Source organism: Columba livia, chromosome 8, assembly GCF_036013475.1.
Source record: "Columba livia isolate bColLiv1 breed racing homer chromosome 8, bColLiv1.pat.W.v2, whole genome shotgun sequence".
In the NCBI taxonomy this organism is placed as follows: domain Eukaryota; kingdom Metazoa; phylum Chordata; class Aves; order Columbiformes; family Columbidae; genus Columba; species Columba livia.
The window spans coordinates 2,202,927-2,221,267 of NC_088609.1; the positions used below are offsets into that span (position 1 = coordinate 2,202,927).

Below are 18,341 nucleotides of genomic sequence, written 5' to 3' on the forward strand. Positions count from 1 at the left end.
TTTTTCCACGAGGGTGCCCCTTCCACGGCAGCTCCTCGTCACCAGGGCTGGCTGGGTACGTTCTGCCCAGGGCACGTTCCCACATTCCTCCTGTTACGGTGGAGACAAAAAAGCTAAAACCGAAACCCCACATGGGCCCGGTAACAATTCTACTTGTGAGTCAAGAGCGCAAACATGGTGTCAGGTTCTTGGGAAGGGTTTTCCGTGCCCCCTTTGAAGGTGATGATCCTGAAGGCGAGGACAATGTGCCCATTTAAGGTGGAGGAAAGCGAGAGTAGAGGGTGTGACCTCCTCTGCCTGGATCAGGCAGCTGGCTGCTTTTAAATGGAGCCGTGCAACCAAGCGCGGTGATAATGTTGAGGTAAAAGCAGGGGGAATGGGGAAATGGGTGGGAAGGAGCAATAGAAGAGGTGTTTTCAACCACGAGCTCCCCAACTGGCGGATTTCCAAAAGATGGGAAGTGTTGCCCGAAAAAAGCTGACCCTCTGCTTGCGCATTTCTTACATTCTTTCCCAAAGTATCTGTTACCGGACACTTTTGGGGGGGTGTTAGACTTATCTGGGATGACTGCTTTTGTTTCGGTGACACGTTCGGATTGATGTGCTACATGTCCACTTCTCCTGGAGCTCTGCTCTTCTCAAACCTGCTCACAAACTTCTACTGCCCACAAAACTCTTTGGTTGCATGGGGGAATTCCCCTGACACTGGAAGCTGTGCTGCCATCCAGAGACCTGGACAGGCTGGAGAGCTGGGCAGGGAAAAATGTAATGAAATAGAACAAGGGCAAGTGTAGAGTCTTGAATCTGGGCAGGAACAACCCCAGGTTCCAGTATAAGTTGGGGAATGAGCTGTTGGAGAGCAGTGTAGGGGAAAGGGACCTGGAGGTCCTGGGGACAGCAGGGTGACCATGAGCCAGCACTGGGCCCTTGTGGCCAGGAAGCCAATGGTACCTGGGGTGGGTTAGAAGGGGGTGGTCAGTAGGTCAGAGAGGTTCTCCTGCCCCTCTGCTCTGCCCTGGGGAGACCACACCTGGAATATTGTGTCCAGTTGTGGCCCCTCAGTTCCAGCAGGACAGGGAACTGCTGGAGAGAGTCCAGCGCAGCCACCAAGATGCTGAAGGGAGTGGAGCATCTCCCGTGTGAGGAAAGGCTGAGGGAGCTGGGGCTCTGGAGCTGGACAAGAGGAGACTCCACAACCCCCCTGGGCAGCCTGGGCCAGGCTCTGCCACCCTCACCATGAAGAACTTTCTTCTCAAATTTAAGTGGAACCTCTTGTGATCCAGTTTGCACCCATTACCCCTTGTCCTACCATTGGTTGTCACCAGAAGAGCCTGGCTCCATCCTCCTGACACTCCCCCTTTCCATATTGATCCCCAGGAATGAGTCCCCCCTCAGTCTCCTCTTGTCCAGCTGCAGAGCCCCAGCTCCCTCAGCCTTTCCTCACCCGGGAGATGCTCCACTCCCTTCAGCATCTTCGCTGCTCTGTCAAGCTGCTAGAAGTCAACTTGAGCAGGAGCTTTGGGTGTGCAGGGCTGAAGGCTGCAGCCCTGATCTCTTGCAGCTTTTTCAGCATCAATAAAACCAGTCTTGGTCCCAGGGCCGTCGCCAGGCCGTGCCACGTGTGGCTGTCGTGGCTAAGGCGGTAGGATCGGTGGTGGTTACGGGTTTCTCCAAGCACCTCGGTCGGACTCAAACTGTTTTATTAAGCGGGTTAATTGGCAGTTTGAAAGGGAAGGGGGAAAAGCGAGGTCCTCAGGTCTCCCTGGTCAGTGCCAAGCCGCAGACTGTTAACTACTCCTGCCTTTCAGAAGCAATAACCGTGGGTTTGGGGAACATATGGAACCAACTAGCCAAAAGGCTTTTATGAGGAGCTTTAACAGGGGGCACGGTTTTGTGAGCAGAAATTCCAGTGGATGAGTTAATAGTTTCACTTTCCTTAGCCGTCCCTTTATAGGAACAACAACAACAAAGTCGGGCGCGTTCCTCCCGTGGCCCCGGCTCTACAATGTGCCGATGCATCCAGGGTTTCGTTTGGACACTGGGGGACTCGGTTGTAGATCCCTCAGGTGCTGTTTTTCGGAGCCATTTCCTGATGCTGACTGCATTAGGTGAGTTTCACAGCTCACTAATTCCTTGCAACAGCACAAGAGATTGAAAGAAGGGGGAAACCCACCTTCTGCAAACCAATGGAACTGAACAGATTTGGGCAAACACTTTTATTGCTTTTCATTAATCTGAAAAATCAAGGATTTAGTGTTTTCTTAATTCTGTTGTTGTCTTCCCAAGCCACTATTTTGAGCTTAAACTGTCTATTTTATTTTCTATTTGAGTACAGAGAAGGATAACAACAAAAGAAGCCCTGAAGAACTGTGTACCTCAATGTTCATGTTGCAGTTTGTTTAGAAGCAGGCAGGAGAGTTGGAATTTATTTTCTGGAGTTGCAATTTGGGTAGTGACAGGACATAGTCACTCGGATGCTTCCAGTAATGCTTATTTAGTGTTTGCATTGTGGTGGCATGTGTCCAAAAGAGAGAGCAAATGAAAACAATAGCTGCTTGCTCGAGAGCTGACATCATAGGATGGAATTCAAGTACTTGTTTTTGCGGTATTGTTATTAATCACGGTTCTATGCAAGGGTCATCCTGTAACCCCAGCTACTGGAGTCCCGTGGATGCAATGTTTGTCCCTCAGCCTTAGTCACTTCAGGACTGCAAAGTCATTTCTCCTCCATCACCCAACGGTGAAGTTTGAGCATAAAAGGTTGGGCTGAGAGATGTCTCAGGCTTGCCTTTTGTTCTCAAGTCTCCTGTATAGCAAATGCTCCAGAGGAACACAAGTCTATTTCTCTTCAGCTTGAAGAACTGAATTTGTGATCTGTTTGTCGAGGGTTAAGATTGCGGGGTGACAATAAAACCCTGGCAGATGTATTGTTAACCCCCTCTTCCCCCCCACACTTCCCCCTCCCTCTCCCCCCTTTTCACTAAGGAGAGGCGATTGGGAGGAAAAGAAGCACAGAGTGAAGAGAGTTGGAAAAAATTAAAGATGTTTTACTAATGCTACTAATAAGAATAGAGAAAATAATACAAAATATACAAAACCAATCTTGAAAGTCTCAGCAACTGCAGAGCCGGCAACCAAAGTCCTGGACTGGACTCTGCAGCCAACCGGAGCTGGATTCAGTCTGTCACTGGCCTCAGTTCTCAGGGACGACTAGCAAGGTCCTCTCCTAATGTCGAACATGAGCAGAAGGGAAAAGGGCAAAAGGGAAAAGCCCCGAGATCCTCATGATCTCCCACTTCTATATGTAGTATTCACGTGAATGGAATGTTATACACAGTTGGTCAGTTTCTTGGTCACTTGTTTCTCGTCGCCCCTCTCGCGAGATGTCCATCCCTTCTTATCAATAAGTTTGCATTCCATTGCTAGGTTTACCAAAACATGTGTCTGGTGCTCCAGGAAAATGCAGCTAATATGAAGCTTTAGCTGACAGGCAAAATTCACTAAAAGAGAAACTTGTTTTTAGCAAAACCAGGACACTGTTTTATTAGCAATATAGTTCATAAGAAAGTTTGGGACTGCTCAAGGGTTTTATCTGGCAATAAGGTTTCCTTGTCTTATATCAGAATGGCCTCTCAGATGCCTCCATGAAGCTGTTCTCGCATTGTAGTACAATTTGGGTCTGGAGTCAGACAAATTGAAGAGGTGGCCCTGGTAACCCTTACAGTTGGTTAGAAATCCATAGCATTGCCTGCTAGACGAGGAGGTAGGCAGAGAGTCACCAGCGTTTGTCAGGAATTGGTTCTGACAAAGCACCTGAGCATCCAGGATAATCAAACAAAGTCAACTCACCAATACAAAAGTGTTAAAAATGTAGAGCTGAAAGGATACAGCTAACTCTGAATCCTTGAGCTGATGTTCAGTGGTGATCGTGGCAAAGACTCCGTGTACTGAGTGACATCTAGAAAAGTAGGGATCTCATTTCTTCTTCCATGACATTCAGGACCGTATGGCCAAAACACCTTACAAGCAGCTGACATAAAGGGAGGGAGGAAATCCTGTTTGAGGGTCAAGGTAATCAGTGAAGCTGTTAGCTGTGGTCTTCAATGGGCTCATTCGGTCTCTAATCGAGGCCACATGGCTGGCAAAGGCCGGTCTCTGCGGATTTGGTTGAAGTGCCCAAGATAGATGCAAAAGAACAAATGTCAAAGTGATGCAGCAGCACAGACGCTGTTGGGTGATGGTGAGAACAGTTGGCATAAGAAACATAAGAAATGGCCCAAGTTTAACAAGTTAAACTCTCTCAGGCAGTAAAGCAGGACCCATAGGTCTGCCCTAAGGGCTGAGCTGGTGTCTCCCAACACCCAAATAAAGTCTGCGTGTTGGGTTCCTGCTTTGCACAGGAGAGCGACACCACTTGGATCAAAAGGCTTCCTTCTGGCAAGGTGAAAATCCCTTTGTGTAGTCCATGGTTGATCGGTTGCCAATGGGGCCAGAGACAGCGGCTTTCAAAGCGTGCCGAGGTCAGGACCATAAATTGCGTGAATAAAAATGCACTTTCCCAGAGCTGAAGTCATAACTTTCCATCACTTCCCAGAACAAATACTGTCTGCTATATTTATTAGGTGGGACTGTGTATAGGCAGTCGCTCTAAGTGTGTTTATTTTGAAGTCATCAGTTGTTCAGTAATCTCAGGCACCTCTGGGAGATTCAGCTCAGATAGGGGCTTAGGCTGGAGGTCATGGGGGCGCTGATATTGAGATAGAGAGAAGGAAAGGAAACGGCGTTGTTTTTGTGGCATTATCAGAACAGTAAGGACAAATAAATTCAGGTTTTAAGACGGCTTTAACCTGACTCGGAAGGAAATGGTCTACAAATCCAGGCAGCGAGCGGGCGGCTGCGACAAGACCCTGCTTCTCTTCACGTTTGTTTTGAAGCGCCTGACCAAACCCGTGGTGGTTATGGCTTGATTTAGCAAGACTTCTCTAGAAATCTGTTTAAGTGGTTACAGAATCTTTGGTGTCTTATAAGAAATTAACTTGCACTGGGGGCGTTTCTGTGGCCTGGCATTTGTATTCAAGTAACGTATAGACAGTTTTCTTTAGGGCCTCTAACCCTCTGTAGATAAGACTGAAATTAGCAAATAGGTTCCAAATATATTAGGATGAGTCAGGCAGACAGACCCAGAGCATTAATGCCCAGGGCTGGTTTCCCCAGGAAGCCAGAATAACAACAACCCACCCCCCCAAAAAAGGCACTGGGAGTAAAAGTAAGGATTTGTTATATTTATCATAAAACACAGTGTGTTATCCTCAGGGTTTGTTGGTGGTTTGTATATGTGTGTGCCTGTATGTATACATATTTTTGTATATAAAAGTCCGGCAACATCCATTGTTTAAAAAATACAAACTGAGAAGGATTTTACTAAAAGCATTTTGGGGAAACCTCCGCGCTCGGTTTGCCCATCAACCTTTTCCTAAGCTTTTATTTTTATTAGCCAAAATGTTTAGAATCCCCAGGAAATCCTGGGATGAACCGTTTCCTCTTGTGGCTGTAGCCCTTGGGGCAAAACCAAAAAGCTCAGATCCTTTCAAAGGTTTGAAATTTTTCAAACTGTATTTTTTTTTTTTGCAGATTTTTTAAATTAGAGCAAAAACGAATTAGGAAGATGCTTAACTTCATCCTGTGGTCCTGCGGTTCCCTTTGGAGAACAGCCTGAAGAGACCCTTAGATCTAGGCAAGGAAATCTTTTAGGCTCAGATCTTAATGCGGAACCGATTGCTGAGTCGAGGTGTCACAGGTTCAGTTCAAAGACCATCTTTATGTTTTTTAAAAGTAAATTAAAAAATAACATTTGCTCTTCCTCACCCACTTTGTGCGTGTTAGTTAGCATGTCACAGCGTTATATTAAGAGGTTGTTAATGCCCTGGAGATACATTTTGCTTTATTATTATCATTATTATTATTTCAGATCGTATTTATTTGATACTTGAGGTTTTGCAGGAGTGAATCAAATTTGCTGTTTCCTTTCCTATAAACTTCAACGGGAATCATAATTTTGAGCTATTAAGAACTTCCATCCTGCAAATACGTATGTACATTGTTAATTTTAAACTCTGAGTTTCACTCCTTAAAGTGGGCTCAGCTGCTTAAGCCAAGTAAGTAAGAATAGCAGGCTGAACTGGGTTAGTTTACCCGGGTTTTGAGATGATGGTTATTCCATGGGATGGATACGGCACTGCTGTTATAGACGAGAGAAGCCGAAAATGTGGTGAAACGTGAGGCTGAGGGATGCAGGAGTCTTTCCATGAAAAATGACACATCAATATAATCTTTCAGAACTCTGGATTTGCAGTCACTACGTATCACTTTATTGTAGGAAAAATATTTTGGTTTCTTTATATAATATGCGACAAACTGTCTTAACTGCCGTTCTTCTGATTTATTCATCTACTTTCTATCAAGTTTCCTTGGAATGTTCTTAGAAGGCGGAATATGAAAAGCCCAGACTTGGTGGTTCAGTAACTGATATAAATGACTCCCACAATCTATCACATATATAAAAAGGTGCCGTTCTTCTGATTTATTCATCTACTTTCTATCACGTTTCCTTGGAATGTTCTTAGAAGGCGGAATATGAAAAGCCCAGACTTGGTGGTTCAGTAACTGATATAAATGACTCCCACAATCTATCACATATATAAAAAGGTTTGTGGTAATTATTGTGAAATTTACTAGCCTTTTTGTAATGCGAGGAAATAAATGTAATCTTTAAGGACTTTTGTTTTGTTAGCCAGATTCCATAGTAAATAGTGCTTCTGCTTTGTTGGTATATTCCAGTTTGGGATGGGGACACTCTGCTAGTCTGCCGGACAGTGTCACAATTCAGAATCTCTGTTCACTTTGCAAAGCAGTGGGTGAAGGGGGAAAGCCTAAAGGAGGGAGACTAATAATGAATTCCCTAACGTTTTTGCTACTAGAAGCATGCAGCAAGCCCTAATACTACAACTGGAACGTCAGAAGTTTGGAAGATTTCTATTTTTATCAAAACCCTATGAGTTTGGGCTTTGGATTTAAGCAGGTGGTCAGGAAAGAGAGGCAATACAAGCTTCCAAATTTAAGGACTTTTTCCTTTCAGTGTCTCTCATGTAGCTGAGCAGTCAGCACAGAAAGCCTGAAAGTCCTCAAACCGTGATGTCTGGGCAATATGTGTATGTGTTGTGAAGTTATACTTAATGAGGAATATTAAGGGTCTTACAACAAGGTCTTCTACTGGTAGAGGACTTTGCATCTGATCCACTTTGAGCTGCGAGTGCCTGAAGACCAGCCAGGATGGGTCAATTGACTTCAGGCGCAAGAGAGTTCTTCAAGGTTTTGCCTTTTAGGCTTCGATCCCTCGTGTCTTTAACCCCTCCCTGTTCTACCTGTGTTCCTACAGGTGCTGTTTGCTCTGAACCAGACTCTGCTCCAACACGAAAGCCTCCGAGCAGGGAGCTTGCAGGCCCCGTATACCACTGAGGATCTCATCAAGCATTATAACTGTGGAGACCTGAACGCTGTCATATTCAACCACGACACTTCTCAGGTAAGCAAAAGTATTGCAGGTGGGCCAACTAATGAAGAAAAATCTGCTGCTTTAATAGCGATGTCCCCTAAAGAGACAGGAAGTGTCTCCTACCAAAACCCTAATCTAAAATTTCTACACTGAATATAATAATCTGTATTCATTAAAATTGAGGTGGGTTGAGGTCCAGAGGGATTAAGAACCTGGCATAAAGTTTACCAGGTGCCCATAGCACAGCAATAAGTAAGACTTCGGTCTCAGGGTCATCACTTTGTACCCCATCTCCTCTTTCCCCTCTTCTTTTTCATGCCCTGTGTTTTCTGCCCACACGTGCCTCATTTCCCTGGTGAGAGAGGGAGGTTTCCGTGGTATCCTCGGGGCTCTGGGGAAGGGACTGCCTGCAAAACTCGCCTACGAATGTACCTGAAAAATAGTTCATTATGGATTATTTTCATTTTTTGGGGGGGAGTGAAGCAGTGGCTGTTGAATGTAGTCCCCTCATTAAGGGGGGAAAAACATCTTTGTAATATTTGAGCTTATATACGAAGAGGAAGTGAACCTTATGTAAATACTTGATAAAGTAAATAACTTCTCAAACATGTCATAATTCAATAATTTTGTATGTGTCTCAGGCAGCCCTTCAGTCTCTGTTTATCTTAGTTATCCAATGCTATTAAAAACTCTCAATGGAGCAGAAATCTGCTTTCCAGACCAGTTTGATAGTTCATGGCAAATTCTGAGATTCTCATTTAATACGTACGTTCCTCTTTCTCTTTCCTGTTAATTCTGTGGAAACTTGGTCTTTGGATGTCATCTCCTACCTCTCCTTTTTTGATAAATGTTCCCAGGTTCCTGTCTCAGGTGCGGTGACTTACTTGGAGGGGACCTGTATAAACTTTGGCAGCCACAATGTTATATATGCTTTGCCAATAAAAGTCTATTAAATCATGGTATGGGTTTACCATTAGCAAACGCAAATCAAGGATATGTGACTTCAAGAGAGAACTGAGAGAGAGGGTAAGCTCAGTCTGGTGATTGAGGCAGAGATCTCTGAGACACCACAGAGTGTCAGGGGTTAGAAGGGCCCTGGAAAGCTCATCCAGTGCAATCCCCCCATGGAGCAGGAACACCCAGATGAGGTTACACAGGAAGGTGTCCAGGCGGGTTGGAATGTCTGCACAGAAGGAGACTCCACAACCCCCTGGGCAGCCTGGGCCAGGCTCTGCCACCCTCACCAGGAAGAAGTTCCTTCTCAAATTTAAGTGGAACCTCTTGTGTTCCAGTTTGAACCCATTGCCCCTTGTCCTACCATTGGTTGTCACCGAGAAGAGCCTGGCTCCATCCTCCTGACACTCCCCCTTTCCATATTGATCCCCAGGAATGAGTCCCCCCTCAGTCTCCTCTTGTCCAGCTCCAGAGCCCCAGCTCCCTCAGCCTTTCCTCACACGGGAGATGCTCCAGAGCTCATTAAATTCTCAACAAATGGTCATGTGTCCTCTTTTTCCTGATCTAGTTAACATTGTCAAGTAGTAGAAGGAGTGGCAGATGAATGGACTAAAACACTTTTGCTGTCCCAGTTAATCCAGTCCTAGACAGTGAAGCGCTGTTTTAGTGTGACTCGGCAGGACGTAGCGGGGCGGTTAACGTGGCAGTATTGAAACAAAAGTCTGTGTTAGTACCAAAGCTGCCAGCACTGTTCATTCTGAACAGCCTTGCACTGAAAAGGGATAAAGCAACTCAGGTAGGATTATATCTCTAAAGATGGGGTGTGTGAGTTGGAGAAGGTAGGGAGCTCATGATTTTAGAGGATCCTGGAGAAGTCAGTGGTTGTGACTATTCTTACAATGTCAAGGTGCAGCACACGAGATAAAGTCATAATGATTATGTAGAAATAACTCTTGCAAGGTGTGGGGGTGTGTTTGGCATGGACGCAAAGGACAGACTACTAGAGGTAAAACCATCAAGACAGTCCTGGCATCTGAATGTCTCGAGTCATCTTTTAATCTCTATCCGGGTAGTTTCTGCAGCAATAACGCCTTTGTCCCCGAGACAAGTCGTGGCCGTTCACACTGGTTGCATTGACTCTCAGACATCTGCGATTTGTTGACACAACGTCCTGTAACAGACCTGTGGGTTCGACTTGAGAGGAACAGATTGCTGTAAAAACTTCTTTATCCCTGCAAATTCTTGGATCAAATGTGAGTTTAAAAACAGTGTTAAAGAAAGAAGAAAGAAGCCAACAACGAGTCAGAGTTCAAGCACTGGTGTTAGTCATGGTCCCAGAGTGCACACAGTTGATAGAGATTATAACACTTAGAGGCCGTGGAAAATTAAAATCCCTGTATGTATACTGGTCCCTGCAGAACTCTAAATGTTGTGGAGTATTTTCCTCTCACGGGTTGTTGTTTTTAATTTGGGTAAAGAGGTTTTTTGTTTCGTAGTGTTTCTATAAACCAGCTTCATACCATTTATTTTTAATTGCAAGTAGAACAAAATAGAAAATTAAAACCTAAAATAAACTCCCTATTCAGGTCAACTTTTGCCAGTTGTAGGGATTCCAAGGTTTATTCTATGTATTTTTTGCAAGGATGATAGACTCTCTCTGCCATAGTCTTTGCCATTTGGTTACCTACTTAGATTAGCTTGGTTTAAATATTACACAGGAAGCATCCCCCATGGGATCTTTCTCTTGAGACATTAAATGTAGGCACAGGAATTTATCATGGGCTGGGAGTGAATCGCAGGTCTCATCAGGTGACAACAAACGACAGGCCTACAAGTGCAGAAAAACTATAAATATATCAAGTGGGATGTATTGTCACCTAAACTTCAGGGTGGGTACCTGTGCCAGTGTTGGGACACAAGAGTGTCACACTCCTTTTAGGTGTGCTGGTTCTTCCATGATGTCCAGCTGCTGTCCTAGCACTTCAGAGGTCTGCTAAGTCCTTGCAGCTGGAACCACTGATGTGACTTTGAAATATCACATAGGAAGGAGCAAATGATCAGGAATGGAGGCATAAGGTTCAACACCTGTGTGAACGGTGGAGGCCAGGAGTTCAGCTCCGTTCCGCAGGGGCATGGAGACCTGCAGAAGGCTGTGACACTCGCTCTTTGAGGATACTCTGGGGGGGTGTTTATAAGGTTACTAGTGCCTGCTTGTCCCTTGAAGGTCAGCAGGAGCTGCAGAACCTGTCCATCATTTGCCTCAGTTCAGAGCCATTGGTTTAGGTCACTGTGATGAACTGAGAGATAGCTGAGCAGGTCTAACACAGCTGCAGGGACGCTGGTGGTGGGGAGTATATATCCAGGTGCAGTAACTTCCTAAATGCCTCTAGCATGAGTCTTGGGAGACACAGCATCTTCAGTATCCATCTGCAAGATGCCGAGATGCCTTTAGAGCAAAACTCATCCTGGAGCAGAAAGAAGGACCGGAAGTGGAAATACTAATGCTGTTGGCTTGAGGTCTTATGGATGAGTTTCTTGAGCCCCTCCAGCCTCCCTAGTGTAACTTACTGGGATGATGTCAGTCTTACCTTGAGTTGCCTCTGCAGTTCAAATCTGATGGATTTGTGCTGAAACACAGTGGCTGGGCACTGGGTGTTGCCTTCTGAAAAGCATATGATGGTCCTGATAACATGACAGTAGATATCCATACGTGAACACCATGTCAGCAGTCAGCCTCCCTAAACTAAAGAAAATGTTTTAGTGCATCACTTCACAATGCACTTGGTGTTCATAAATCACCAGGTTGTGTTATATACTCCTTTAAAAATGTTATCATCCTGCATTTAAACCTGTTGTTTAAGATTTAAGGGTCCTGATAATTCTAATTACATCATTAACTTGCCCCATTCTCATTCTGGATGAAATACAACTGGGTTTCTTGCTCACTTCTCAAATCAATGAAAACTATCTGTGGAATGCTCCAGCTTCACTAACTGCCGAAACGCACAGCTGAGACCATTAGGTAGAGTGTTGAATGACAAGCAGACCTAATTTGTCCAAGGAATGGAGTTTTATCTAGGGCAAAGGGAGATAAATCCATAAGCCGAAGGCACAGCTATTGTAACACAAGGCTTTGGAAGCATCTTATCGTTTTTCAGCTGTAACAAAGTGCAGGCGAGCTGGCACAGCCTCTCGTCCTTCCAGGGAAAATTATTATCAGCTTTCCAGGGAAGCGAGTGCAAGGTTGTCCCGGGCGGCAATGGAGACGGTCCCATGAGCTCCTCGTTCTGGGTCCAGGCGAAGGGTCGGTGGCACTTCCAGGAGTTTGTTAACATGACATTGCTGGTGCTGCCCGGTGTTGGGTGACATGTGTGCTCGGAGCCGCTTGTGCCCCAAGAGTAAATCTCCAACCTCCTCTCTTTGGGCTGTGGTGCGAGGTGGTGCTGGAGAGGTGTTGCCTTCCCATAGCTCAGGAGAGCGGTGATGGGATCGTACGTACTTTCCGCTTGCACCTGAGTTACAGCTTCGCATCTTGGTATATTGGGAGCATTTGCAAGTAAAAAATATAAAACAGAAGCGCAGCCAAAATTTTCTGAGTCTAATTTTCGTATTATGTCAGAACAGGATTCGAGATTGGAGCAGTATTATATTTTGGCTTACGTATTTCAGAAAATTGGTTACAGATCCGGATTGTGAGAGTTAAGTCTACTTGTTGGTGACAGTGCTGGGGAAAACACCACAGAGATTATTTTCGTTATTGATGATCTGGAACATGCCCAGATAATTTTTATGCTACAGGTTTTGAAAATAGGGTCTTGCTTGAAAATTGTAATTATGTGTTTGCATTTAGAGTTGTCTTATGTTGGAAGTTCCTTCCTTCCTTCTCTTTCCGATCTCCATGGAGAAAGCAATGGGAGAGAAAGTTGGAGAAAAATTAGAACAAGACATTTAAAGGCAAAGATCTTTCCTTTCAAAGACTACTGTGTTATTAGAAAAGGAACATATTCGCCTGCAGAAAAGGGCTGATTTACATTAAAAACATTTAAGGATTGTTGACTACCTGTATTTATTAGTAAGGGAATAAACTATAAAAGAGTATGAAAGAATGATTGGGAAGAACATGTGGAGTTCAAGGTAGTAGCATGCTGTTTTCTATGCGTTGCTCTATGTTTGCTGTAAAGCATATTTACTATCCCTTCTTTTTAAAGAGCTGCTTTATGAAGTGTTTCTTGGAAAGACTCGTTCAAGAGAATTGAGAAAGACTTGTTGTTTTTTTAAACAATATCTTGTGGACTGAAGCTATAAAATGCTTTTTCTCCCTTTGTGTTTTATCCAGAAGATGTATTTGTCACCTCATTAAGACGGGGGAAAAGAGGCGAGAGGGCAATTTGGTTGTCTTGGCTGACTTGGCAGGTTTAGTATCAGACATTATCCGAGAGGACCGTGTTCTTGGGTACTGTTTGACACAACGTTTGTTGGTCTGGCGCTATTATTGTACACCGTGTGAACACCACAGATAAGGTTCTCCAGTGTAAATTGGTTGTGCTCTCTGATGGCAACTTCAGACTTGGAGCTTCTCTCCTCTGGGAGCGATGATTGCTGATAAACCCAGAGTTAAGCCTTGTGCATTTCCACCAGCTTAGATGCATTTCAAGGATAACTTGATTTGCCTCTGCTTCACTGATTTAGTCTGAATTATTCCCTCTTTTTCTCCTAATTAGTCCCTGTTCCATTCCAAAACGCTTTCTTGGAGATGTTCTGCATCTTTACCTCCTACACTAGGCCTTTCAAACTATCCTGCCTTAAAAAATAATTAAAGCTAGTTTAAAAGTAATCATCTAATCTGTGCCAGGTGCCAGCATGGCCTGGGCTGGTTGGACTGGGAGTAGACTGGAGTTTTGGTAGGGCTGGACAGGAGGATGAGGCTGGACAGGAGGACAGGGCTGTCCCACCACACAGGACATCCCTGTGTTGGCAGCTCCGGAGGTCTCCTCCTTCTCCTTCCTTCCTCCTTCTCCTTCCTTCCTCCTTCTCCTTCCTTCCTCCTTCTCCTTCCTTCCTCTCTCAATTTCCTTCAAGCAAATTGTCCAGCCCAACTCCTCTTCTGTTCTTACCAGCATTCCCTTCTATCCTGCTCTTTACTCCTCGCTAAGCTGTGTGATATTTTGCAAACCATACCTTTCAGATCACACTTTTCTTGAGCTAAAATGACATTGCAAACTTCACATAAACGTTCAGGCTTTCCGTAGTGTCTCACTAAACAGGGGTGGGAATAAACTCACTGAAGAGCCCTGTACAACGTATATTCAAACAACCAAACCCGAGTTCGTACCCACCACTGACCAGCTGTTCTCCCACCGTGCAACAGAAGGCAAAATGAAAAATACCTTTGCAAAAAGAATTGTAATACTTTAATAAGCCAACCCCCAAACCAAACCTGCTGGCCCCAGTTTCTCACTTTATTGCCCCGCTTTGCCCTTTGATCAATATCTTTCCTTGGGTGTCATGGCAATAGAATAGGTGATGGTTTTAGTGTGAGAACAGAAAAAAAAAATCATATTGTTTGTCAAAGGAAACAAAGCATTTGGAAGGGAAATAGAAAAACTTGAACTTTTCCATATGTTTGCAAGCTCGTGAAAGCTGGCCTCAAAAAATCACAACGTTAAAGGGGCTTTAAATGCAGCAGGAGTATCATTAGGTGGGTAAGATTCACCCTCCCCACTGAAACCCAAACCTGTATTTGCATACACTGCAGGCTTGTCATCCTCATTCAATTAATGAACAGGTCCCTGTAATCTAGCCCTAAATATACACTGCATAGTTGGGTGAAGCTTGCAGAAAGGGGGCCGGGATCATTGTTCTGGCTGTGTTTTGTTAAGACTTCTTTAATCAAAACATTCGTTCAGATAGAGAGGCCGGCTGCATATTTTGGCATCGCTACCAAGGGGAGCAGGGCCGGGCTGGGGGGGGAGGGAGGCCTTGCACGAGGGGCTGGGCTTGCTTGCTTTTTATTTCTATTTCCCCCCTAAGTGCTTGGAAAGCAACTGTTTAACTGGTGGAGAAACACAAATAGAAAACATACATGACTTCTCAGGGATTTGTTGAAAGCCTTTTTACCCATCCCTGTGCCCTTTCTGCATATATATATTATTTTTTTTAACACATTTTCCCTCTGCCCAAATGTATGGGAGGAGAAGGTAAAGCCAGGCAGGGCACAGGGCTGTCGCCTGGCCGGTGCCACCTGGGAGGACAGCGATGTCAGGATGGTTTGGGGGCTCCCAGGAGGGGAGCAATGATTCCTACAGCTTTTGTGTCACCTGCAGAGTTGTTTTTTAAAAGCATCATACATTGTCCATAGAGACTTCTCGAGCTTTCGCTTTACTTTCCTCACTTTCCATCCCCTCCTATACTTCTAGTTTCCCTCTCTGTAACTTCAGATGCTCCAGTTGCTCACAGAGCTGAGCCAGCTAACTTGAAATTCAATTTCAAAGGCCTCTGTTTTCCCACTCAAGCTGCCATGCCGTGCCGAGCGCTTCCCAATCTAGCTTTACATCGGGCAGGCCAATTACAGAAAGCTTACTGGCGTGAACCGCAATGTATCTGCAACATATATGGGCCCTGAGCAGTGATGTGTGTGGGCAGGGATTTACTCACAGCCAGAAGCAGCTCCCCAGAGCCGGTCCCAAGAAATGTTCTTGCTCTTACACTGGCCTTCTTCCTTCCTTCTCCTTCCTTCCTTCCTTCCCTCTCCTTCCTTCCTTCCTTCCTTCCTTCCTTCCTTCCTTCCTTCCTTCCTTCCTTCCTTCATTTCCTCTCCTTCCTTCCCTCTCCTTCCCTCTCCTTCCTTCCTTCTCCTTCCTTCCTTCCCTCTCCTTCCCTCCTTCCTTCCTTCCCTCTCCTTCCCTCCTTCCTTCCTTCCCTCTCCTTCCTTCCTTCTCCTTCCCTCCTTCCTTCCTTCCCTCCTTCCTTCCCTCTCCTTCCCTCCTTCCTTCCTTCCTTCCCTCTCCTTCCTTCCCTCCTTCCTTCCCTCCTTCCTTCCCTCTCCTTCCCTCCTTCCTTCCTTCCTTCCCTCTCCTTCCCTCCTTCCTTCCTTCCCTCTCCTTCCCTCTCCTTCCTTCCTTCCTTCCTTCCTTCTCTCTCCTCTCTCAAATTCCTTCAAGCAAAAAGCATTTTTGCCCCCCCGGCCCCCTTTGTTTTTTTCCTCTCCAGCCTCATCCAGGTATTTTTATGTGTTTCTGGTGCCCTGCAATATTGGGTTTGTGAGAGGAGCCTCTTCCTCCTCATCCTGCCATTGCTGCTCCAGGGAAAGGGTCCAAGCTGCCGGGGCTCCTGGCCTTGTGCCTCTGTCCTCCGAGGCAGCAGACGGAGGAGGGAACGCGTTGGAAAAGAGCAGAGCTGTTCTCGCTGGTGCGGGGGTGTGGGACACCCCAGAAGCCTGAACATCCCCCGCGGGATGGGAGCAGGGACCTTATTAGTGCAGAAAGGAGCCTTCAGCCTTTAGCTCAGAGAAGATTACACATGCCTAAGTGGTGCGGAAATGCTGGGAACTGCAGCGACACATCCCAGTTGCAGTGAACCAGAGCCAGAAAATGGTTCAGGGTTCACTAAGCCCCTCTCCATCAGGACTTCAAATCAGTCTGAGTCTGTAGCAGAGTTTGGTGTCAGGATACGAGTCTAATAAACCACATTAGCAGCCAAAAATCCACTGCATCGATGAACCTGTCCTGACCACAACCTCCAACATGTGCCGGATGTGCCTGTAATTCTAATTTTGCTGTTCATCTAGGAGAGAAGCAGTTGGATCATCAGGAGAACACCGTGCTCCCCATCACCTGGGACATGCTCACTTTGTAGCAGACACGTGTGAGACGAGAGAAATAGATTCTTTCTGTCCAGTGAGCCATGCAGGTTTCTGAGAATCCAACCAACTCATATAGATATATAGATATATAGATATATAGATATATAGATATATAGATATATAGATATATAGATATATAGATATATAGATATATATAGATATATATATAAATTATTCTAAAGTCCCATTTTGGATAGATGTTTGCCCTGGGAAAAGGAAAGGAGTGATGGAACTGACTTAACTGTGAAGATCAAAGACTCGTTTACAGTTCGCTCAGGCTTCTAATATATTATTTTAAATTTTGGTGCTTAAAGGAAGGCAGTAAAGGGTTAATCACAACGTTCTTGACACCATTTGGCAGAGCTCCTTCGTGGTTTCCCTTTTCCAGCACAAGCTGGAAGCTCATCTTCTTGGCAGCTGCCAACTTTGGGCTAAATCAGATTATGCAGGTGCCTCCTCGTTGGCCAATGAAGGTCCAATCTTCCATCAGGGTGGAAACTCAGGAGTACTGGAGGAGAACCAGCTGAGCTGGCAGCAGCGTCTGTCTCTCCAGCACCACCTCCTCCTCCACCAGGACATACTCGCTCTCGCAGCCCGTTCGCTTTGCGCTATTTGAATCCTCCCTATCAGAGCCTGCAGAAAGTGGATATTACTCTCCCAGATGCCAGAAGGGCCCATAAATCAGAGGGAAACAGGTGTTTTCCAAGTCCAGCGCAGTATATTTTGCAGCACAGCAGTAAAATCCACAATGCACCATCAAGGCTGGTTAACGGGAGGGTATCCTCCCTTCATAAGCGAATGATAACTCCAGCTCGGATGTCACCCTCTGACCCAAGGAGGGCTGGTGTGAATTTAGGGCTGTTGAGCCTGTCGGAGGAGGCGGCAGGTTTTGGGATGCTGCTCTGGCTCCCTGGCAGCCCTCGTAAGCCGCGCTGTCAGCTCTTGAGATCCTTATCTTGTGTAGTTCCTGACCTGCGTGGTACAGGCAAAATCCTTCAAAGTGATGATCCCTCACTTGCCTTCTGGCCTCTGCCCACGTAAAGCTCATAAACTAGAAGACTAATAAAGAAAATCCAACCTTTATCATGCTTTAAAAAGAATAAATGCAGTCAGCGTGATCTGGGAACAACTCCCTGCTAACAGCTGGAGATAAGGACTAACAGAACGAAGGCTTAGCTTTTCTGTCGGGAGATGGATGGGTTTGTATGTAGATGTTGGACTGGATCTCAGGAAGCTGATGGTCAGCTGTGCTCCTTGCCATAGACATCCCCTGTGGCCCTGGGTGTGCCTCCTGTTTGCTCTGTTCAACCTGTGGATGCTCTGGGCAGAGAGGGACACATAAGGTGGTGTTAAGAGATTCCCCTGCAAGGATCAGTGATGATGCTGGACCTGTGGCCATCTGCAGTTCCAACGTGTCACAGGAGGCGAGGCTGGAAAGCCATTAGTTATCTGATGGGGGAGACAGGATTCTGAGACGACAAGAGGGTTGAGCAAGACACAGGAACATAATGGCAGGGAAGGTTTTTAGATTCACCGTATTTTCCACAGCAGGGGTTGGCTTCCCATTTCCCTGTCTCAGCTTCCTCTTCTCCATCTACAGATAGACGTATGGATGAAGACCACATCTGCTTGCACACAGGCAAGAAAGCTTTGCCTCACACCCCTTTATTCTGATCTTGATAGTATTAGCTTTTAATTGACATAATCTTACCATTTGAATGCACATCTCAGAATAGGCTAGCACCACTGGAACAAAACGAGGCTAAAAAAGGCTGTTAGAGGATTGGGAAATGTGGTGTATAGGTGTAGAAACCATAACATTGTTCCTCCACATCTGATTGTGATTTGATACTGGACTGAATCTAGAGCAGTTCCACTGGAGCCAATAGATCCAAAGCAGGAAAACAAAATGTTAACCAAAGTTGATGTTGCTTATATGTGTCCAATAAAAATTATTTGCAGATAAATCTTTGGC

General features: G+C 45.5%; 1 protein-coding gene across 1 annotated transcript in view; it reads left to right on the forward strand.

Moving 5' to 3' along the window:
* Window positions 1-18,341, forward strand: part of TRABD2B (TraB domain containing 2B) — a 284,203-nt gene that overhangs the window by 145,865 nt on the left and 119,997 nt on the right. Inside the window, exon 3 of the mRNA XM_065071440.1 lies at window positions 7,435-7,581. Within this exon, the coding sequence (XP_064927512.1) occupies window positions 7,435-7,581 (147 nt within the window). The remainder of the gene's footprint in view (window positions 1-7,434; window positions 7,582-18,341) is intronic.